Source organism: Aethina tumida, chromosome 2 (genome assembly GCF_024364675.1).
Source record: "Aethina tumida isolate Nest 87 chromosome 2, icAetTumi1.1, whole genome shotgun sequence".
Lineage (NCBI taxonomy): Eukaryota > Metazoa > Arthropoda > Insecta > Coleoptera > Nitidulidae > Aethina > Aethina tumida.
This window is the reverse complement of record NC_065436.1, coordinates 3,274,236-3,296,795: the sequence shown is the minus strand read 5'-3', so window position 1 is coordinate 3,296,795 and position 22,560 is coordinate 3,274,236. Positions and strand designations below refer to the sequence as shown.

At 27.9% G+C, this 22,560-nt stretch overlaps 3 protein-coding genes across 3 annotated transcripts; all 3 read right to left on the bottom strand.

Annotated features, from left to right (window-relative positions):
• Positions 1 to 9,883: 9,883 nt before the first annotated feature.
• Positions 9,884 to 12,076, bottom strand: LOC109606061 (facilitated trehalose transporter Tret1). The gene is made up of 3 exons (XM_020022632.2): positions 11,923 to 12,076; positions 11,623 to 11,872; positions 9,884 to 11,373 (listed from the first exon to the last, which is right to left on the bottom strand). Exons 2-3 carry the CDS (start codon positions 11,684 to 11,686, stop codon positions 10,007 to 10,009), a joined length of 1,431 nt encoding a protein of 476 aa, XP_019878191.2. The 5' UTR covers positions 11,687 to 11,872; positions 11,923 to 12,076; the 3' UTR covers positions 9,884 to 10,006.
• A 2,973-nt stretch (positions 12,077 to 15,049) lies between these two features.
• Positions 15,050 to 16,785, bottom strand: LOC109606060 (UDP-glucosyltransferase 2-like). The gene is made up of 4 exons (XM_020022631.2): positions 16,320 to 16,785; positions 15,686 to 16,267; positions 15,417 to 15,636; positions 15,050 to 15,365 (listed from the first exon to the last, which is right to left on the bottom strand). Exons 1-4 carry the CDS (start codon positions 16,783 to 16,785, stop codon positions 15,092 to 15,094), a joined length of 1,542 nt encoding a protein of 513 aa, XP_019878190.2. The 3' UTR covers positions 15,050 to 15,091.
• A 2,538-nt stretch (positions 16,786 to 19,323) lies between these two features.
• Positions 19,324 to 22,425, bottom strand: LOC109606066 (facilitated trehalose transporter Tret1). Its single transcript, XM_020022637.2, has 2 exons — positions 22,152 to 22,425; positions 19,324 to 20,810 (listed from the first exon to the last, which is right to left on the bottom strand). Exons 1-2 carry the CDS (start codon positions 22,228 to 22,230, stop codon positions 19,486 to 19,488), a joined length of 1,404 nt encoding a protein of 467 aa, XP_019878196.2. The 5' UTR covers positions 22,231 to 22,425; the 3' UTR covers positions 19,324 to 19,485.
• Positions 22,426 to 22,560: the final 135 nt, after the last annotated feature.

Here is a 22,560-nt window from a genome sequence, read left to right as displayed (position 1 = left end):
ATCCTACATAAAAATTTCGTTCGTGAATTTTTGGGTGTGGTCCCATGTTTGCCGGGTACAATAACCACTAAATTGGATCTGCTACCAGTTTTATTGTTTTGGTTTTATACAGGAAGTTTCTATTTGGGACAATATTGTATTGTGGTTTATGGTTAATTTAATAATATATTAATAAATAAAAATAAATAAGAAAAAGGGATTTGCTAGCATTTTGTTGTTGAAGGTTAGGAAACTAAAAATATTTATATTTATAACATTTCTTAAAATTTTTTTATATTCATAAGCTAAATTAAAATGATATAAAATAGAAATTTAAAAATGATTTAATTATGTTTTTAATATTTTTTTAATTAACAATATATTTAATTATTAAATGTTACAGTAATACGTTAATTAATAACTATTAATTAATTAAATAGTAATTAAATATTTAGCTATTTCAAAATATTATTAAAGTTTATTTAAATCCATTTAAAAAACTATATTAAATTTTTATTACAGTAAATATTTTATTAAATAAATTTAAAAATAATGTAACTAATATATTTATTTTTTACATTTTTAATAATATTTTAAATTCTTTTTTAATTTATATTTTATTTAGTTATTAAAATAATACATTAAATTTAACAAATTTATAGTATATTAATTTTTATGGGAAAATTAAATTGGATTGAAAATAATTCATACGTTATAAATAAAATATAAAAATTTGGAAAAACTATTAAAATTTAACTTTTTATTAATTAAATTGCTTTTTGTCAATTTCAAAATAAATAAAAACAAAAAAAAAAAATAAAATTTTAAAAGATATTTTTATAGTTAATATTATAATAATTATTATTAGTTAGTATTAATATTTATCAAATAAATTTTTGTTTAATTGAATGTAAATATATTTTTTATATTTAAATTGAATTAAAAAAAACTATTAATTTATTAATATTAAAATTGATCACAGTAAATATTTTATTAAATAAATTTAAACAGAATATATTTATTTATTACAATATTTTTAATTCTTTTTTAATTTATAAATTATTAATTTTTACAAATTTATGGTATATTAATTTTTATTGGAAAATTAAATTGGATTGAAATTAATTATTCATACGTTATAAAAAAAATAAAAAATTGGCAAAACTATTAAAATTTAACTTTTTACTAATAATATTGCTTGTTTCTCAATTACAACTTTTAATTAATTAAATAATAATTAAACATTTAACTAATTAATATTGTTTAAGTTTAAATTCAATTAAAAAATTATATTAATTTTTATTCATACATTATAATAAAATATATTTTATATATTATTTATTATTATTATATATATTAATTATATTGATTTTTTATTAATTTCAAAATGAATATAAACAAAAAAATAATAAAATAAAATAAATAATTATTTAATTATTTAAAAATATTTAAGTTTATTTAAATTAAATTAAAAAAATTATATTAATTTATTAATATTAAATTTTTTTTACTTTAAATATTTTATTAAATTAATTTAAATTAACTGATATATTTATTTTTTACAATACTTTTAATAATGTTTTTAATTCTTTTTTAATATATAATTTATTTAATTACTAAATATTCTTGTAAAAATTTTTAATAAATTTATAGTACGTTAATTTTTATTAGAAAATTAAAATGGATTGAAATTAATTATTTATTTGTTATAATAAAATATAAAAATTTGGAAAAACTATTAAATTTTAACTTTTTATTAATATTATTTCTTTTTCAATTTCAAAATACATATAAAAATAATTAAAATTTTAAAATATATTTTTAAAGTTAATATAATAATAATTATTATTTTGTGTTAATATTTATCGGATTATTTATATTGTTTGTATTTGTATTATTTGTATTTGTTATTATGTATAATGTTTAATTGAATGTAAATAAAAATTATAACAATTTTATTAAAATTCAATTAAAAATGTAACTATATTAATTTACTAATATTAAAATTTTATTACAGTAAATACTTTTTTTAAAAATAATTAATAATAATGTTGTTATATATATATATATATATATATATATATATATATATATATATTTTTGATTTACAGTGTATTTGATTATTAAATGTCACAGTAATATATTTATTTTAACAAATTTTAATTTAAAAAATAAATTGAATGAAAATTAATTTTTCATACGTTATAATTTAAATATAAAAAATGGAGAAATATTAGAATTATTCTTATCCAACGAGTTTTATAATATTTTAAAGGCACAAGATTGATGAATATTAATTAATTTTTTACATTTCAACAGCTATTTTGTTTCGATAATGGCACGATAGGCAGATATAATAATTAACGAATTAAATAAAATAGATTATTCAAATGATTTTTTTATAAACATATCTCAAACTTGTCTATCAGAGCATAACTTCAATATTCAATCAACACCCACTTATTGCGTAACAAAATTATATTATTTATATTAAGTTAAGACAAAAAATGTATACAGATTTCGTTCTTTGTGAATGATTATTTAAAAAAAAATGACGATATTTTTTTTTAACAAGGAATGTTTATTGTTTAAGTGGGTCAAGACCGATTGTAATCCACATTTGTAAAATGTGTGCGTCGAATATTTTATACGGTGTCAATTTTGTTGCTGCCGCACATAGTTAAACAAATTTTCACAATACGAATAGAATTATTGTTCTTGTTCATTTTTCACGGGCGCATTAAATTAAATCGTCCAATGCCGCCGCCATAAATTCCAAGATGCGCCAACCGAATTATTCTGGTTAGTGTCAAAGTTAAGAAATAAAATTTGGCCGTAACAATACGAATATTTCCGTCCTGCCATTTGGATACAGGCAAACCTCCAAATCCGATTCGGATGTTCGCTGTCATTAACCGTTCATAAACATACCCCGCAAACTTGGGATGGCTCCAACTGTTCATGACGTACGGTATTTTTTTGTGACGATGAGTGTGAGCTCATTGAGGTATTTCCAACTTCTGTTGTTTATGATTATTTGATTTAAGTGGGTGTGTTATTTGAGACTGCCTATTTAAATAACTGATTTATTTGATGAAGAGCTTGCTAAAGCTCTTAGAGAAGAATACTCCACCAATTTAGAATAAGTCAAAGAAAGGAGAATTTTCATGGACAAAGGAGGACCCACCAAGAACTGATTTTTAAAAAAAAAATGTATTGGTTAATATTCTATTCATAAACATACCCCACAACTTGGTTAAGTTCCAACTATTCACGACGTCTTCTACTTTTTATGACGATGCATCTGAGCTCATTGAGATGTTTCCAAAGAAATTTTTCAGCCAGCATCATATTAATTGTGTTGTTTATGAGTATTTGTTATGAAATATTTATATTTTCAAGTGGGTGTATTATTTGAAATAGTCTATTTTTACATAATTGTGAAAACGTGTTTATGAATCTAATAATCATTTATTCGATGAAGAGCTTCATAATATTCTTAGAGAAGAACAGAAACTGTGGATCAAGAATTCACTAATTTTCAGTATGCTAAGGAGGGTGGAAGCTGCTCATAGAGCAAAGTTGAACAATATAATCTCGCTGAAGACTTCATCAGTCCATGAGACTATCATTTGAACATGGATTTCATGTCCTAATGGAATAATTAATCTTGTTCTTCACTACAGTAACCTAAATTTTCTAGAAAGTGACTTAGGAGGTTGTAGAGGTAAATTCTTCTACTCATGTTTCCACTTTTTAGATAAACTAGCAACAAAAATGAATCTCCAAGTGGAAAATAAAGACTTTTTATCTATTGACTAACTTCAATTCTGCATAATAGTACCCAGGAACTGCTAGAATCAAAAATGACTGTTAAATTAAGTAACCCAATGGTTACCAATGTTCAAAATCATAAATAAATGTTAAAATTCACATGATTTTATTATTATTTATTAGAAATATGTTCCTAAATAAGTACTTTGTTTGGTGGTACCAAAAAACCTTTTAGTGATCTGTATTATTCCTCTAATACTATGTAATTCCCTTTACATTTGTACTACATGAACAAATGAAGATAATGTGTTATATTCTATTTTGTCCATTAATGAAGATAATTGAGCATCTTAGATAAGCTGGCAACTAAAATGAAGTTATAAATTGCTTCTTAATTCCTAATTTAATGTGTAAGTATGGAAGAAAGATATTTTATCTTGGAACCAAAGGATACTTGATGCTTTTTCTTCCTCGAAACATGGTACTTCAGTTCAACCAGTGCTGATTCTTAGCTCTGCTACCCCAGAGACATAAGAAATAAGAATATTTAGTATATTCTTTTTGTAATCCAAGAAGGAAGCTAACCACATGGTAATCAACTTAAAATATTCCACTTTTCTGCTCATGTTACAATCTAGAACATCAAGTTTGAAAGCAGTGCTTCCTATAACATTATGTAATTCCCTCTCTTGTGACTTTTGTACTACCTGAACAGGAGAAGATCATGTGTTAGACTCAATCTTATCCATTAATGAGGATAATTGAGGATTTTAGATAAACTGGCAACTAAAATGAAGTTATAAATTACTTCTTAATTCCTAATTTAATGTGTAAGTATGGAAGAAAGACATTTTATCTTGGAACCACAGGTTACTTAATGCTTTTTCTTCCTCGAAACATGGTACTTCAGTTCAACCTGTGGTGATTCTTAGCTCTGCTATCCCAGACACATGAGAAATAAGAATATTTAGTATATTCTTTTTGTAATCCAAGAAGGAAGCTAACCACATGGTAATCAACTTAAAATATTCCACTTTTCTGCTCATGTTACAATCTAGAACATCAAGTTTGAAAGCATTGATTCCTATAACATTATGTAATTCCCTCTCTTGTGACTTTTGTACTATCTGAACAGGAGAAGATCATGTGTCAGATTCAATATTGTCCAATAATGAGGATAATTGAGGATCTTAGATAAGCTGGCAACTAAAATGAAGTTATAAATTACTTTTTAATTCCTAATTTAATGTGTAAGTATGGAAGAAAGACATTTTATCTTGAAACCAAAGGTTACTTAATGCTTTTTCTTCCTCGAAACATGGTACTTCAGTTCAACCTGTGGTGATTCTTAGCTCTGCTATCCCAGAGACATGAGAAATAAGAATATTTAGGATATTCTTTTTGTAATCCAAGAAGGAAGCTAACCACATGGTAATCAACTTAAAATACTCCACTTTTCTGCTCATGTTACAATCTAGAACATCAAGTTTGAAAGCATTGCTTCCTATAACATTATGTAATTCCCTCTCTTGTGACTTTTGTACTACCTGAACAGAAGAAGATCATGTGTTAGATTCAATCTTGTCCAGTAATGAGGATAATTGAGGATCTTAGATAAGCTGGCAACTAAAATGAAGTTATAAATTACTTTTTAATTCCTAATTTAATGTGTAAGTATGGAAAAAAGACATTTTATCTTGGAACCAAAGGATACTTGATGCTTTTTCTTCCTCGAAACATGGTACTTCAGTTCAACCAGTGCTGATTCTTAGCTCTGCTACCCCAGAGACATAAGAAATAAGAATATTTAGTATATTCTTTTTGTAATCCAAGAAGGAAGCTAACCACATGGTAATCAACTTAAAATATTCCACTTTTCTGCTCATGTTACAAACTAGAACATCAAGTTTGAAAGCAGTGCTTCCTATAATATTATATAATTCCCTCTCTTGTGACTTTTGTACTACCTGAACAGGAGAAGATCATGTGTTAGACTCAATCTTATCCATTAATGAGGATAATTGAGGATTTTAGATAAACTGGCAACTAAAATGAAGTTATAAATTACTTTTTAATTCCTAATTTAATGTGTAAGTATGGAAAAAAGACATTTTATCTTGGAACCAAAGGATACTTAATGCTTTTTCTTTCTCGAAACATGGTACTTCAGTTCAACCTGTGGTGATTCTTAGCTCTGCTATCCCAGAGACATGAGAAATAAGAATATTTAGGATATTCTTTTTGTAATCCAAGAAGGAAGCTAACCACATGGTAATCAACTTAAAATACTCCACTTTTCTGCTCATGTTACAATCTAGAACATCAAGTTTGAAAGCAGTGCTTCCTATAACATTATGTAATTCCCTCTCTTGTGACTTTTGTACTACCTGAACAGGAGAAGATCATGTGTTAGACTCAATCTTATCCATTAATGAGGATAATTGAGGATTTTAGATAAACTGGCAACTAAAATGAAGTTATAAATTACTTCTTAATTCCTAATTTAATGTGTAAGTATGGAAGAAAGACATTTTATCTTGGAACCACAGGTTACTTAATGCTTTTTCTTCCTCGAAACATGGTACTTCAGTTCAACCTGTGGTGATTCTTAGCTCTGCTATCCCAGAGACATGAGAAATAAGAATATTTAGTATATTCTTTTTGTAATCCAAGAAGGAAGATAACCACATGGTAATCAACTTAAAATACTCCACTTTTCTGTTTATGCTCAGAACATCAAGTTTGAAAACATTGCTTCCTATAACATTATGTAATTCCCTCTCTTGTGACTTTTGTACTACCTGAACAGAAGAAGATCATGTGTTAGATTCAATCTTGTCCAGTAATGAGGATAATTGAGGATCTTAGATAAGCTGGCAACTAAAATGAAGTTATAAATTACTTTTTAATTCCTAATTTAATGTGTAAGTATGGAAAAAAGACATTTTATCTTGGAACCAAAGGATACTTAATGCTTTTTCTTTCTCGAAACATGGTACTTCAGTTCAACCTGTGGTGATTCTTAGCTCTGCTATCCCAGAGACATGAGAAATAAGAATATTTAGTATATTCTTTTTGTAATCCAAGAAGGAAGCTAACCACATGGTAATCAACTTAAAATATTCCACTTTTCTGCTCATGTTACAATCTAGAACATCAAGTTTGAAAGCATTGATTCCTATAACATTATGTAATTCCCTCTCTTGTGACTTTTGTACTACCTGAACAGGAGAAGATCATGTGTTAGACTCAATCTTATCCATTAATGAGGATAATTGAGGATTTTAGATAAACTGGCAACTAAAATGAAGTTATAAATTACTTCTTAATTCCTAATTTAATGTGTAAGTATGGAAGAAAGACATTTTATCTTGGAACCACAGGTTACTTAATGCTTTTTCTTCCTCGAAACATGGTACTTCAGTTCAACCTGTGGTGATTCTTAGCTCTGCTATCCCAGAGACATGAGAAATAAGAATATTTAGTATATTCTTTTTGTAATCCAAGAAGGAAGATAACCACATGGTAATCAACTTAAAATACTCCACTTTTCTGTTTATGCTCAGAACATCAAGTTTGAAAACATTGCTTCCTATAACATTATGTAATTCCCTCTCTTGTGACTTTTGTACTACCTGAACAGAAGAAGATCATGTGTTAGATTCAATCTTGTCCAGTAATGAGGATAATTGAGGATCTTAGATAAGCTGGCAACTAAAATGAAGTTATAAATTACTTTTTAATTCCTAATTTAATGTGTAAGTATGGAAAAAAGACATTTTATCTTGGAACCAAAGTATACTTAATGCTTTTTCTTTCTCGAAACATGGTACTTCAGTTCAACCTGTGGTGATTCTTAGCTCTGCTATCCCAGAGACATGAGAAATAAGAATATTTAGTATATTCTTTTTGTAATCCAAGAAGGAAGCTAACCACATGGTAATCAACTTAAAATATTCCACTTTTCTGCTCATGTTACAATCTAGAACATCAAGTTTGAAAGCATTGCTTCCTATAACATTATGTAATTCCCTCTCTTGTGACTTTTGTACTACCTGAACAGGAGAAGATCATGTGTTAGACTCAATCTTATCCATTAATGAGGATAATTGAGGATTTTAGATAAACTGGCAACTAAAATGAAGTTATAAATTACTTCTTAATTCCTAATTTAATGTGTAAGTATGGAAGAAAGACATTTTATCTTGGAACCACAGGTTACTTAATACTTTTTCTTCCTCGAAACATGGTACTTCAGTTCAACCTGTGGTGATTCTTAGCTCTGCTATCCCAGACACATGAGAAATAAGAATATTTAGTATATTCTTTTTGTAATCCAAGAAGGAAGCTAACCACATGGTAATCAACTTAAAATATTCCACTTTTCTGCTCATGTTACAATCTAGAACATCAAGTTTGAAAGCATTGATTCCTATAACATTATGTAATTCCCTCTCTTGTGACTTTTGTACTATCTGAACAGAAGAAGATCATGTGTCAGATTCAATATTGTCCAATAATGAGGATAATTGAGGATCTTAGATAAGCTGGCAACTAAAATGAAGTTATAAATTACTTTTTAATTCCTAATTTAATGTGTAAGTATGGAAGAAAGACATTTTATCTTGAAACCAAAGGTTACTTAATGCTTTTTCTTCCTCGAAACATGGTACTTCAGTTCAACCTGTGGTGATTCTTAGCTCTGCTATCCCAGAGACATGAGAAATAAGAATATTTAGGATATTCTTTTTGTAATCCAAGAAGGAAGCTAACCACATGGTAATCAACTTAAAATACTCCACTTTTCTGCTCATGTTACAATCTAGAACATCAAGTTTGAAAGCATTGCTTCCTATAACATTATGTAATTCCCTCTCTTGTGACTTTTGTACTACCTGAACAGAAGAAGATCATGTGTTAGATTCAATCTTGTCCAGTAATGAGGATAATTGAGGATCTTAGATAAGCTGGCAACTAAAATGAAGTTATAAATTACTTTTTAATTCCTAATTTAATGTGTAAGTATGGAAAAAAGACATTTTATCTTGGAACCAAAGGATACTTAATGCTTTTTCTTTCTCGAAACATGGTACTTCAGTTCAACCTGTGGTGATTCTTAGCTCTGCTATCCCAGAGACATGAGAAATAAGAATATTTAGGATATTCTTTTTGAAATCCAAGAAGGAAGCTAACCACATAGTAATCAACTCAAAATATCCCACTTTTCTGCTAAGGTTACAAAAGAAGATTATGTGTTAGAATCAATCTTGTCCATTAATGAGGATAATTGAGGATCTTAGATAAGCTAGCAATTAAAATGAAGTTATAAAATGCTTCATAACTCCTAATTTAATGTGCAAATATGGAAAAGGGATATTTTATCTTTGAATAAAAGGGTTTTTGACTTGTTTCTTCTTTGAAACATGGTACTTCAGTTCAACCAGAGCTGGTACTTAGCCCTGATATCCCAGACGTATAAGAAATAAAAATATTTAGTATGTTAACTTTGTAATCCAAGGATATTTTTCTACTTAATGTGTTTCATTCTTGGTTCCATTGCTTCAGATTTACGTTGGTGAACTAACTTCAATTCTGCAAAATAGTATCCAGAAACTGCTGGATTAAAAACGATAGTTAACCTGAGCAACTAGTGGTTCAAAATCAATTTAATGGATGAATATTAAATTCATCTACATGTTTATATTATTATTTATTAGAAATATGTTCCTAAATAACTTCTTTATTTATTGGCACCAAAAGAATCTGTTAAAAATAAATACGTACAGTTATTTTCAATTAATTTTGTTCCGTTTATAGATTAATTTCTAAGAAACTATAAAAATAATCAATGAATTTGTTTTTGTCAGTACTAACAATGTTTATAATTTAATTTTTACGATTTGTTATGGATAGAATATCATATTTATATAAACTGGTATTTGTATGATTCATTAAACCAGACATAATTGATCGATAAAAGTGTCTAACAATGCCAAAAATGTCGTTTAGGTGAATTCAAATAATTTTCATTAGTTTCACTACTTGAAATTTGCCAATTAAATCACTATTTACTCAAATTGTTGCCACACAAAGCTTTAAAACATTTTCAGAAAGGACTTAAAAGAGAAAATAAAATAAAATAATATATTTATTAGTTGCTTTGGTATAATATAATAAAGTCAAATACTTAAAAAACAAGTTTAACATTTTCCTTCATCTGAAGTAATAAATAATTAAAAAAAGATGATAAACATCACGACACATCCGAAACGAATTTAATGGAAGACGGCTTCTCCAATTTATCATTTGCACTATCCTTCTCCCTAAGTTCATCTTGTATTTGCTCCAGACTTTTGCCTTTTGTTTCAGGCACGAAATGGTAGACGAATATAAGACTTAGAAAGCTGAAAAGTGAAAACGTGTAGAACGAAACGTGTAAGCCCAAAAATTCTTTGGTGTAGTGGAAGAATTTGGCCACGATAATGGAGAAGACACTGAAATATATGGCAGTCAAGCTTACTGCTGCTGATTTGACACTTGGTGAGAACATTTCCCCTACCATCAACAGGGGGATGCACCTCACTCCGATGTTGAAGACAATTACGTAGAAAAACAAGGAGACGATTGGGATGTAGGAGATGTTATCGAAGTTGTAAACATTCTTAAGATGCAAACAAACACCTGTCGTCAGTAAAGTTATGCCACTTCCTGCTATTGAAATGAACAGCAGGATCCGCCTTCCAGTGAAGTCCACGATTAAAGACGAAATTAAGGCTACGATCATTTGAATGGTGAAGTAAACAATTGATGAAATGTTGGGGGAGATGAACTCTTTGGTTTCTTCGAAAATTGTTTTACAATAGAAGGTTATAATGCTTGTTCCACATAATTGCTGAACCGTTCTTAAGCCTAAGACAATGATTAATGATTTACGGTTAACTCTGTCAGAAAATAACACTTTGGAGCCCTTTTTTTTGTCTTCGAACTCCAGTTTAACCCTGTCGGATATTTTCAGCAGCTCCTCTTGACTAACATCCCTTCCTTGCAGCTTTTCCATGCTCAGTCTGGCCTCTTCAGTTTTTCCTTTTATCAGCAAATAAGTGGGACTTTCAGGCATCCAAACGAAGGTGAAAGCCATTATGACCGGTATGACGGTGGCCGCCAGGGCACTGTTGCTTATACTCATGTACCCACCCAAGATGTTGATGAACAAAATCCCCAGGACAAGCGACACGGGACACAAAGAAGCCAGCAGACCCCGCAGCTTCGGCTCGGCTATCTCACCAAGGTACATCGGCACCACCGACAAGGACATGCCCACGGACACCCCGGCAATGGTGCGGGCCACAAACAGATACGCGACACTGGTGGCGAAGTAGATGAAGGCCCAGCCCACCACGATGGGCACCAAGGAGCATAAGATGATCAGCTTCCTGCCGAGGACGTCGGCCAGGTGGCCGGTCAGGATGGCGCCGGTGATGGTGCCGACGAGCAGCGCCACCACCAGCCAGGAGCCCTCCTCGCTGGTTATCCTCAGCTTGTCGTCGCCGCTGATCAGGACCGGGAGGGCCGGTGACGACCATCCGTAGTGCATCTCGCTGGATATTATTCCCATCGTACCTGAAAACCCAACAATATGAAGACTTGTTTGTTCTTTGATGAGGACCTGGGAAGTTTGGAGATTACTTAAGAAGAATCAAAGGAAATTAACCCATTTTGGGAGAGTTTTATTCCTCTGGAGTAGATTTGGGACCAAATTTCTCTCCTTTAATAAAAAATTCCTTCATTTTTTTTTAGCTATTTGATGTAATTTGACAGTTTCTTCAGTAACCTCCATTAAAACAGTTGGACAGACAAAAAAGTACTTACCAGTGATGGCTGCCAAATATTGGTAGACTTGATTCCCGAAGATTTTGTGCAAAAACAGCCGCATTTTGGATGCACCTTACACAGACGTTTCAACAGCACTACCATAAAGCACTTCCTGTGACGAGCGTTAAATTATATCAATGCAATTTCTAGAAACCGGTCGATTTAATAAACCTGGATTAGCTTGTTATTTAATGGCTTATTGTTTGGCATATTAGAAATTTTATGGAATATGAATAATGGTCAGTACCTAGAAATATCAAAATTTAGAACGTAAGAAAATATTCAGTACCTGATTACATTGTTTAAAGATTATTTATGCTTCACTATTCGTTAGTCACACTATAAATATTGGGCTTGAATGAACGACCGGACTTTTGCGATAAAAAATAATAAGTGTGTAGTAGAACAAAAGTGCCACTTCAGACTGGACATTCATCACCACTAACACACATTAAGTGTCGAACATATTTAGAGGAATAAATCTAAAACATGAATAATTTACCAGTTATTGTCAAGTACTATACATTTAATATATATTTTTTGTAAAACTTACCAGTTTATATATACTATCTACTATACTCGTGGCTAATTACCTGCTTTAAAGTACTAAGATATGATTGTTAGTTTGTTAATAAAATATAAATGTTAAGAAATTCGATCAACGTGTGTGCCTAAGTGACTACTTACTTATAAATTAAATTGTACTTTAAATACCAGAGTAGATTTAAAAATGTTTTTCCCAACTCCATAATGACATTATAATTATGGATGTGCGTCATAATTATGATTTTCTAGTATTTATGCCACTTAACTTAAATCAAACAAATATGTATTTTGTATGATTAAAAATGAGGTATGAGAAAAAGAATAATATTATACAATTTATAATGAAATCATATTAACATAAATATTAATATTTTTATTTTAAATACACCAATTAAATATAATTTCTGTAAAAAAATAATATGTATTCTAATTGAATTAAATTGAAATTATTTAAAATCATGTTAATTATGTATTTAGAAAATATGTAAACAAATGTAGAAAATTTAATAATCAAAAAATTAAACAAAACTATAAATATATAAAAAATAAAAATAGTAAAATATTCAGCATATTATTTAGTAAAAAATAAGTTAATTGTTAAAGCATCCAAATTTAATATTAGGCTCAACAATTTAATTAAAATAAAAACTATTAAATAATTAGAATTAAAAAAATAAAATCATATTAATTGTATTATATTTAAACAAATGTAAAAAATATTAATGATCAAAAAATTAAACAAAATTATAAATATATAAAAAAATAGTTTATACCTTTAAAGCATTTTAAACAAATCAAAAGAAAATTTTTATTTAATTTTTATGTATCAAAATTCTAATTTTTTATATAATTTATAAACAAATATAAAAAATATAACAAAATTACCAAAAAGTTAAACAAAATGAAAACTCTGATTAAACATTGTTTCTATAATATATTAATATGTATTCTAATTAATATAATTATATTATACATTTATGATTTAATTAAAATAAATACTATTAAATAATTAATATTAAAAAAGTAAAAGTATATTAATTTTATATTTAGAAAATATTTAAACAAATGTAAAAAATATTAATTATCAAAAAATTAAACAAATTTATAACTATATAAAAAATAAAAATAAAATTTTTTTAGTATAAATATATTATTAATAAAAAGAAAATAATTATAAATAAAATTATCAAAAAATTAAACAAAATGAAAACACTAATTAAACATATTTTCTGTAATATATTAATATAAATTCTATTTATTATATTTATACATTTCATTTATTTATAATTTACTTAAAATAAATAAAATTAATAAAAATGTAATAATTATAATAATTGTAATTAAAAAGTAAAATCAGGTTAATTGTATATTTAAAAAAGTTAAACAAAATTATAAATATATAATTAAAAAATTTTCAGTATAAATACATTATTTAGTAAAAAATATTCATACTACATTATACATAATACGTATGTCATGTTTTTTGAAAAGTTATATGAAATATTTGTTTAGATAATTCATTGTTAAATTTAGTGAAAAAAGCTTTTAATAAATATGGGCCATAAATTAATGTAAATTATTATATTTAATTAAAAAATATATTTAGTACCTCATTTAGTTTAAATTAAATTTAAATACATTTTAAAATTGAACAAAGCAAAATTTTAATAAATGTATATCAAAACAAATCTAAAAAATATTTAATAATCATCATAAAATTAAACAAAATTATAAATATATAAAAAATAAAAATATTCGACATAAATATATTATTTAGTAAGAAAATTATTTGCACATTTAAAGCATTTTATTATATAGTATTATTATATTATTACAAAATTATGTTATTAAATTATATTATATTGTTTTATTATTATATTATTAAATTATTATATTATACTACTTTATTATTATATTATTATTTTATTATATTGTTATATTATTATCTTATTAGATTGTTACATTAAATTATTATTTTATTTTATTATTATATTATTATATAATTAAAATTAAAGAAAGTAAAAGTATATAAATAATATAAAAATATAAATAAAATTTAACAAAATAAATAAGAAAAAATAAGAAAAAATATTTAGTAAGAAAATAATTTATACCTTTTAAATTTTTTAAATAATAAAAAAAAATATATTTAAATTATATATACTTTTTTTTATTTTTATATGAATAATTTACTTTTTAGTTCAATTTATGAATATTTAGTATGACATAATAGTTTTGTTTCAAAATGTTATGTTTCATTACAGTGAAGTATAAAATATTGCCCCCTGATAATTTTGGAATAAATATCAACGTTAAATAAATAAATCATGTAAAATATTGTAAGTATTCATATAAATAATCTTTTAAAAAATAAAGATTAATTCTAAAGGGAAATATTTATAGAAAAGATAATTTTGGTATCTTATTTGTTTGTTAATTGAGGACTTTTAATACCCATTGGGGTGGGGGAGACACTGTACATTATATAAATAGTTATTATTATATTTTATTTTTAATCATTGTAATAGAGACAGCAATTTTACCAAATTAATACTAATGCCTTAAATTAAGACCCTCAACGAAAATATTTTGGAAGAATGTTACAAATTAAAAAAAAAAATACTTAAGGTGGTGGAGCTGAGAATTACTAAATACCTACTTGGAACTGTTGAAGATAACAATAAATAGGCAACTGTGGTCACATAATTGAATTACAAAAGCTGCAATTAAAAATGATTTAAGGGTTGTACCAAGAAGATAGATAGAAGGAAAGGTATTAGTAGTTGATATAGAACTCATTCATCAGACAATGAAGCTAATAGCTTTGAAGCAATACTAATCATACTGATAAAAAACCAGTCAGATTGTTGTTCAAACAAAGTAGTAATTAAACAAAATACAATAATTAAAAATATCATAATCATAGTTGTTTAATATAATTAAAATATATTCTCCTAATAAAAAATTTCCCTAAAATGTATGCTAAATATAAAGGTGTCAAGTTGATAAAAATCATATAAAATATTACATCAAGCATAAGATATTCATATAAAGGCAAAATATTGTCAAAATTCCATAAATGTTTGGTCCCTTTGTGACGAATTACATATTCTATCCACCAAATGGCTGTGTCCAACCCTGACATTGGTTGATCCTCAATGTAATTAGCAATATTTTTTACGTTCGTTTTGTAACTAAAAAAAAATAAATTGTTTCAAAATTTTTAACCCCCTTATTGACCTTACGTTTGATTGGATATAACTTCAAGGATGGCTTGCTTAAGACATTCCTTATCCAAATTGCTTTTATCCAAATAAACCCCTAATCCCTTTCTTTTAATGTTTCTAGCGTTGAGCTTTTGGTCACTAACAAAAGGAATAACTATCATGGGCACATAACTGAATATTGATTCGTCTATTGACTGAAGTCCACCCTGGGTTATGAAGGCCTTAACATTTTTGTGTCCTGCAACAAAATAACTTAGTCAAAAGTAAATATATTATTGGGAACTTACTCAAAACGTCGCTTTGTGGCAGCCACTTAAAAATTTTGACGTTGGTCGAAACATTTTTTAAGTCGTCCTCAAATCTCCACAAGACTTTAAAGGGTAACTCCCTGAAGGCTTCGATGAATGCGTTAAGGGTGTCCGGCTTCAAGCAAGTGCTCTTCACGTTTGTGCCCAGGCTGAAGTAGATGGCACCTTCAGGTGCGTCGTCCAGAAACTCCTGGATGTTGTGGGGTAGTGCTTTGGCTGGTTCCAAGTGGGTTCCTCCACCGATACGTATTAACCCAGGCAACAAAGGTCTGTCATCGAAAACAACGTGGGTGTTTATTAGCACCAGACTGACGTTCCTGATTATGTCCAACATAGGTGGGAGGTTGCTGCCGAAGTGTTTCCTCGCCAGCTCATCGTGGTATGGGTCACCGTGGCTGTACTTGTTGAACCGTGACTTAATCCAAAAGGTTAAAATGTCCACCTTGGTTCGAAACGTCATTTGTCCATCCAATGGGGAAAATATTGATGGATATAGAAGGGGGTGGGCAGGATTCCCCAGGAGTTCATGGAAGCTGTTGTCGATGTTGGCCGATGATATACCTTAAAACACTCCTTCAGTACTTACTCGTGTTCCTTTTTGTGTGGCACTCACCAATGTAAGGGCAGTTGAAGTAGCTACTAAAGGCGAAAACGAGGGGGTGGTGAAATTCGGCGATCAACAGGTCAAACTTTTCGTCCCTGTTTTTCAGTAATTGTTGCACATCTGGCTGGGACAATTCTCTGTCAGAAATTTCATTCAACATGGTTATGTACACTGAGATCACCTTCGCAATGTCGTCTTCGTTGTCCAAGTACACTTGACTGATGTTGTATTTGTTGTGCCTCAGTTGGTAGGTGAAATGCCAATCTATTTGTCTGACATTCTTTGGTGCATTTTCCATGTAATCTGTGGAAAGTACTGTTAAGTCGTGGCCTCTTTCCGCCAGCTTCAGCCATATTTTCCTGAAGAATATTTGGTGGCTGTATGATGGGATTGGTGCTACGAAGAGGATCCTCGAACAAAACACCAGATGAATGTTTAACAAACTTATACAACTAATATAAAATATGTTCTTCATTGTGGGAAGAAGTTATCTTATTGACTGTACACTAGATATTGTCTGAAGACTATTTATAATATCTACTCGTTGGTAAACAATGAATTGCGTTTATAATTAATATTTACCAATATAAATTTGTATTTTTAACCACAGTAGAATAACCCGTTTTGATATCACTATTTAATTGTTTCAGATAAAGTACCATCAAATGAATTATCCCATAGTTCGTTATTCATTAACTAAATTAAGTTTCAGATCATTTTCAGATGCCAAAAAATCAATATTATATTATTAAAACGGTTTACTAATATTTTTTAAGTTTATAAAATATTAGTAATATTTATATTAATAACCTGAATTTTAAAAAATTCCAAATAATTTATATAATTTTAATAAAATAAAATTAACTGTTGATTTAAAAACTTTTTTCTTCGAAGTTTCAAACATCCAAAAAGAATTTATTATTTTACCATTTCGTAAATCTTAATTTGTAAAAATATCGAATAATTTTACTTAAAAAAATTGATAAAACTAATTACCAAGTCAACTATTAAAATTATTATAAGTAGTCCAATCTTACTTAAATTTATCAAAATGCCAAATAACTAATTTAAAATTTGACTAACAAATTTATATTTGAATATTCAAATTCCTGATTTTATTAGCACACATAAAATATATAATTTAGAAAAATATGGAAAAATTTATAAAATAATTAAAATTTACTTTTTAAAAATGACCCAAAAATTTATGTATTAAATTAATTATAATTTTCTTTTTCTACTTAAATGTAAACATGACAAATAAAATTTAGAAAAATGTGTAAAAATTTGTTTAAAAAGTTTTAAATTATTTATATATTTTATTTACATAAATAAAATTCAGATAAATGAGGAAGAATTAGTAAAATAAAACTTAGTTTTCAAAACTGACCCAAAAGTTTAAATTTTAATTTAACTATAAATTTTTTTTCTACATAAATGTGAAACATAATAAATAAAATTCAGAAAAATGTGGGAAAATTTGTAAAACAATTAAAATTTAATTTTTAAAAAGACCCAAAAATTTAAATTTTATATTAAAAGTATGTAAAAATGTAATGTAATTATAAATTTTAATAATGACCCAAAAGTTTAAATTTTTTATTATTTATAAATTTTATTTACATATATGTGAAACATAATAAATAAATAAAATAAATAAAATTCAGAAAAATGGGGAAAAATTTCTAAAATAATTAAAATTTAATTTTTGAAAATGGCCCAAAAATTTAAATTTTGGAATTAATCATAACATTTTTTTCTACATAAATGTAAAACTTGATAAGTAAAATACAGAAAAATGTGGAAAAATTAGTAAAAAAATTAAAATTAATTTTTTAAAAATGACTCAAAAATTTAAATTTTAAATTAATCATAAAATTATTTTTTATATGTTTGTAAAACAAGATAAATAAAATTTAGAAAAATTTGTAAAATAATTAAAATTTAATTTAATTTTTAAAAACGACCAAAAGTTTAAGTTTTAAAATATTTACAAATTTTATTTACATACATGTGAAATATAATAAATAAATAAAATAAATAAAATTCAAAAAAATATGGAAAAATTTGAAAAATAATTAAAATTTAATTTTAAAATTGACTCCATTTAAATTTTAAATTAATGATAAAATTATTTTCTGCATAAATGTGAAACATGATAAATAAAATTCAGGAAAATCAGGGAAAATTTGTAAAATAATTAAAATTTAATCAAATTTTTTAAAAATGACCTAAAAATTTAAGTTTTAAATTAATTATAATTTTTTTTTACATCAATGTAAATCATGATAAGTAAAATTAAGAAAAATATGGAAAAATTTGTAAAATAATTAAAATTTATTTTTTAAAAATGACCCAAAAGTTTAAGTTTTAAATTAATTACAATTTTTTTTACATCAATGTAAATCATGATAAATAAAATTAAGAAAAATATGGAAAAATTTGTAAAATAATTAAAATTTAATTTTTAATAATGATAAAATTATTTTCTACATAAATGTGAAACATTTGTAAAATAATTAAAATTTAATTTAATTTATAAAAATGAAAGATTTAAATTAACCATAATTTTTTTACATACTTGTGAAACATGATAAATAAACTTATAAATAAATATAAAATAAATAATTAAAACTAAATTTTAAAAAGTTTAAGTTTTAAATTAATTATAACTTTTTTACTCACATGTAAAACGTGATAAATAAAAAATAACAATTAATAATGACAGGAAAATTTTTATAATGTGTTAATGTATCATTAATTCAATAAATAAGCATGTAATTAAAATAATAAATAATGACTCCAATAAGACATGGAAGTGTTAATGTAATTATATTGATACTCTTAAATTATTATAGTATTAATTCACAGTATTGTTATTATATTTAATATTGTATTTCATGGCTAAAATTAATACAAAAAGAAACAATGAAAAATACTTTTTAATAACATTACAGATGAACGTTACATTTTTATATTATACAAGTCATGAGACAAATGAGGGAGCAATAAAATAATTCTAATTAAAAAAAACATGTGTTGCCTCAATCACCAGTCATATTTTCCTATGATATTAAATATTATTACATCACTATCAGCTGTTGCCTGATTTTTTTTGTTAAAAAATACTGTAGTGCAGTCTTTAAAATTACATTTTGGTCTATGTCTATGTATATTAAGTATCTTGCAAATCCTGCCCTTTCAGTTCCCTTTGAATGTCCTCCAAAGTTTTGCCTTTGGTTTCAGGAACAATAAAAATAACAAACACCAATCCTAAAACACAACAAGCAGTGAAGACGAAAAATGGGACGTGCATGCCATAAGACTCGTTGGCCCAATGGAAGAACTTGGAAACTATCGTGGCAATAATGCTGAAATAAATATCCATGGTGCACAGGGCAAACGCCTTAACATTCGTAGAAAATATCTCTCCCATTATACACAGCGGGATAGTTTGAAGTCCAAGACTGAAAATCACAACGAATCCCAGCAGGGCAACTATGGACACAAACTGAAATTCTTTGGTGTCAATGTCGGTGCAGTTTTTGATGTACAAAAATATGGCGTTTATGAGCAAAGTAATGGTGGTGCCTATTATGGAAATAATTAGCAGGGGTCGCCTTCCAGACTTGTCGACGATGATGGATGAAATGAAGGACATGATGAGCTGCACCAAGAAGTACAAAACGGTCCCCAAAGTGGGCGACATGAAGTCTCTGGCCTCGTGGAATATGGTCTTGCAGTAGATCATTATGGCTGACGTCCCACTGACTTGCTGCACAGTCCTAAGTCCCAAGGCTATGATCAGTGACTTTCTATTGCTTCTCTCCTTGAATAGATCCAGGAATTTGCCGGTGTTTTCGGTTTGTTCTTTAACCGCCTTGGATATTCGGTCCAGTTCTTCATCCACGTGCACAGTACCTCTTAGTTTTTGAAGGCTAATTTTGGCTTGCTTAGGGTTGTCTTTCATGAGGTGGAAGTAGGGGCTCTCCGGCATCCATACGAAGGTGGAAAGCAAGATGACCGGCACCACGACCGAAATAAAAGCGGTGACGTTGATGGGCAAGTAGGAGCCGATCACGTTGATCATCAGCAGCCCCAGCACAATGCTCACCGGACACACCGACGCCAACAGCCCCCGGATCTTCGGCTCGGCTATCTCCCCCAAGTACATGGGCACGGCCGTGAAGGAAACGCCGTCGGTGGCGCCGGCGATGAACCTCCCCACGAATATCAGCACCGACGACTCAGCGAAGCCGATCATCAACCAGGAGGCGATGAAGGGGAACGAGGAGAATATGATCATCTTCTTGCGACCGAAGTAGTCGACCACCAGGCCGGTGATGGCGGCGCCGAAGATGGCGCCGATCAGGGGTATCACGGCTATCCACGATCCCTCCTGGCTGCTGATGTGGAATGTGTAGTTGCCGCTGAGGAGGATCGGCAGGGATGGGGATGGCCAGCCGTAGTGCATTTCGCTGCACACTATTCCGAGGTTTGCTGCAAGAAATAATGGACATTTTACCACCAGAGGAAGAAACCAAAACTAGAGCCAACTTGATTTTAAAATGTTGTTGGCAAAATATTTTTAAATTAGCATCAATAAACTATCATAAATCAATAGCAAACAAGATTAATTGACGAAGACAAGCTAAACAACTAGAATCTTTAATTGTACAAGACAATTTAGCTTTATTTAATAAATTGTTGAATGATGTGTGACTCACCATTTTAAATTTTAATATGTAACTAAATTATATTAAATTAAGTTTTATGTTAATGAGGTCACTGTGACATTTAATTAGCTATTACCAATTTTATCTGTCTTCAGTATTTAATATACAAGGTGTTTCTAAAATGAGTGGTCAAAATTTGGGAGAAGTTATAACTCGTCTAATAATGAAGAAAATCTAAATAAATTTTTCTTCTAAAATTTGTCCTGAAGAAAATATAGCCCCTCAAATTGAATTTTCAAAAACTGTTTTTCCTCATATTTCCGTTACCTTTTGTCCAATCGTGTTCAAATTTGGTATGTATTATCCTAAAGTACAGGTCTACAATTCATTCTAATAAACTTTTTTGAAATTGTTACAGTGGCGTAGATTCTGGGGGGGGGTTCCCCTTTTTTTCGCCCTATTTTCTGCGCCACTGAATATTTTTTAAAACTATTAAATTTTTCGTATTGATTGCACAATTTGGAAGAAAAAAGGTACTCTTGATTAATTTTAATTATCGCAGCCGTCTTTGAGATATTTCAGATTTAATGTCCACTTTAAATTTCTTCAAACACTAAAACTAAAATATCTCAAAAACGGCTCCAATAATCAAAATTAATCAAGAGTACTTTATTTTTCTAAATTATTCAAAGAATATAAAAAGCTTAATGGTTTAAAAAAAAATACAGCGACGAAGAAAATAGGGGGAGAAAAGAGGGGTAACCCCCAGAATCTACGCCACTGTGACATTATGGAAAAAGTTTATTACATTAAATTATAGAGACACATTTAAGGATAATATGTACCAAATTTAAGCTGGATTGAAACAAAGGTTACTAAAATATGAGGAAAAAACAATTTTTGAAATTTAACTTTGGAGGGTATTTTGAAGTTTCACATTTGTTTTCGTATATTTTTAAACATAATAATTTAAAATAATATTGTTACATATTACGTGCCAACACTAAATTAATAAATGAATTAACAAAGTAAAAAACTTTGGCAAATTCAACTGCTCAGCTAATAATAAAGCATTTCATGAGGTGTGAGACAGTAATTAGGTATATAAAAAAAGAATTTTTAATTATAATTTTGCACCTCTGAATGCCAATTGTCTCGAACTCACCGGTGAATGCGGCGACATATTGATAAATCCTGTTTCTGTCCTCGCATTTTGAACTTGCTGGAGACGATATCTTGTCCATCACTTGCACAATAATTTGTTCACTCGAATGAATTAAATTGAGACCAGCTCAACGTTTGTCTTTTAAGTAATTCAATTGTAAATAAATTAATTGCCAAGCACTGTTTTCTACACTCGGGCCGTTTAATGAACACTAATTCGTTGCTGACACTTGTAGGGCTTGAATATTGGATATTCTTTTAGTAATTAAAAAATGGTTTAGATGATGAAAGGCTTAATAAGACGCTCGTGGTGAGTTTAATTTTCGACATCAACAGTTTTAAATGTTTTAGGTATTAATAAATTGCATTTTGGTGCAGTTACAACTGTACATTTCTAATTATAACACCGA

Coding starts and splice junctions, on each gene's coding strand:
- LOC109606061 (XM_020022632.2), bottom strand. CDS start 11,686: ATGCGGCTGTTTTTGCACAAAATCTTCGGGAATCAAGTCTACCAATAT. Junction 11,374..11,622: donor ATATTTGGCAGCCATCACTG/GTAAGTACTTTT, acceptor TTGGGTTTTCAG/GTACGATGGGAATAATATCC.
- LOC109606060 (XM_020022631.2), bottom strand. CDS start 16,785: ATGAAGAACATATTTTATATTAGTTGTATAAGTTTGTTAAACATTCAT. Junction 16,268..16,319: donor CTTCAACTGCCCTTACATTG/GTGAGTGCCACA, acceptor GAGTGTTTTAAG/GTATATCATCGGCCAACATC. Junction 15,637..15,685: donor GCCACAAAGCGACGTTTTGA/GTAAGTTCCCAA, acceptor ATTTTGTTGCAG/GACACAAAAATGTTAAGGCC.
- LOC109606066 (XM_020022637.2), bottom strand. CDS start 22,230: ATGGACAAGATATCGTCTCCAGCAAGTTCAAAATGCGAGGACAGAAAC. Junction 20,811..22,151: donor ATATGTCGCCGCATTCACCG/GTGAGTTCGAGA, acceptor TATTTCTTGCAG/CAAACCTCGGAATAGTGTGC.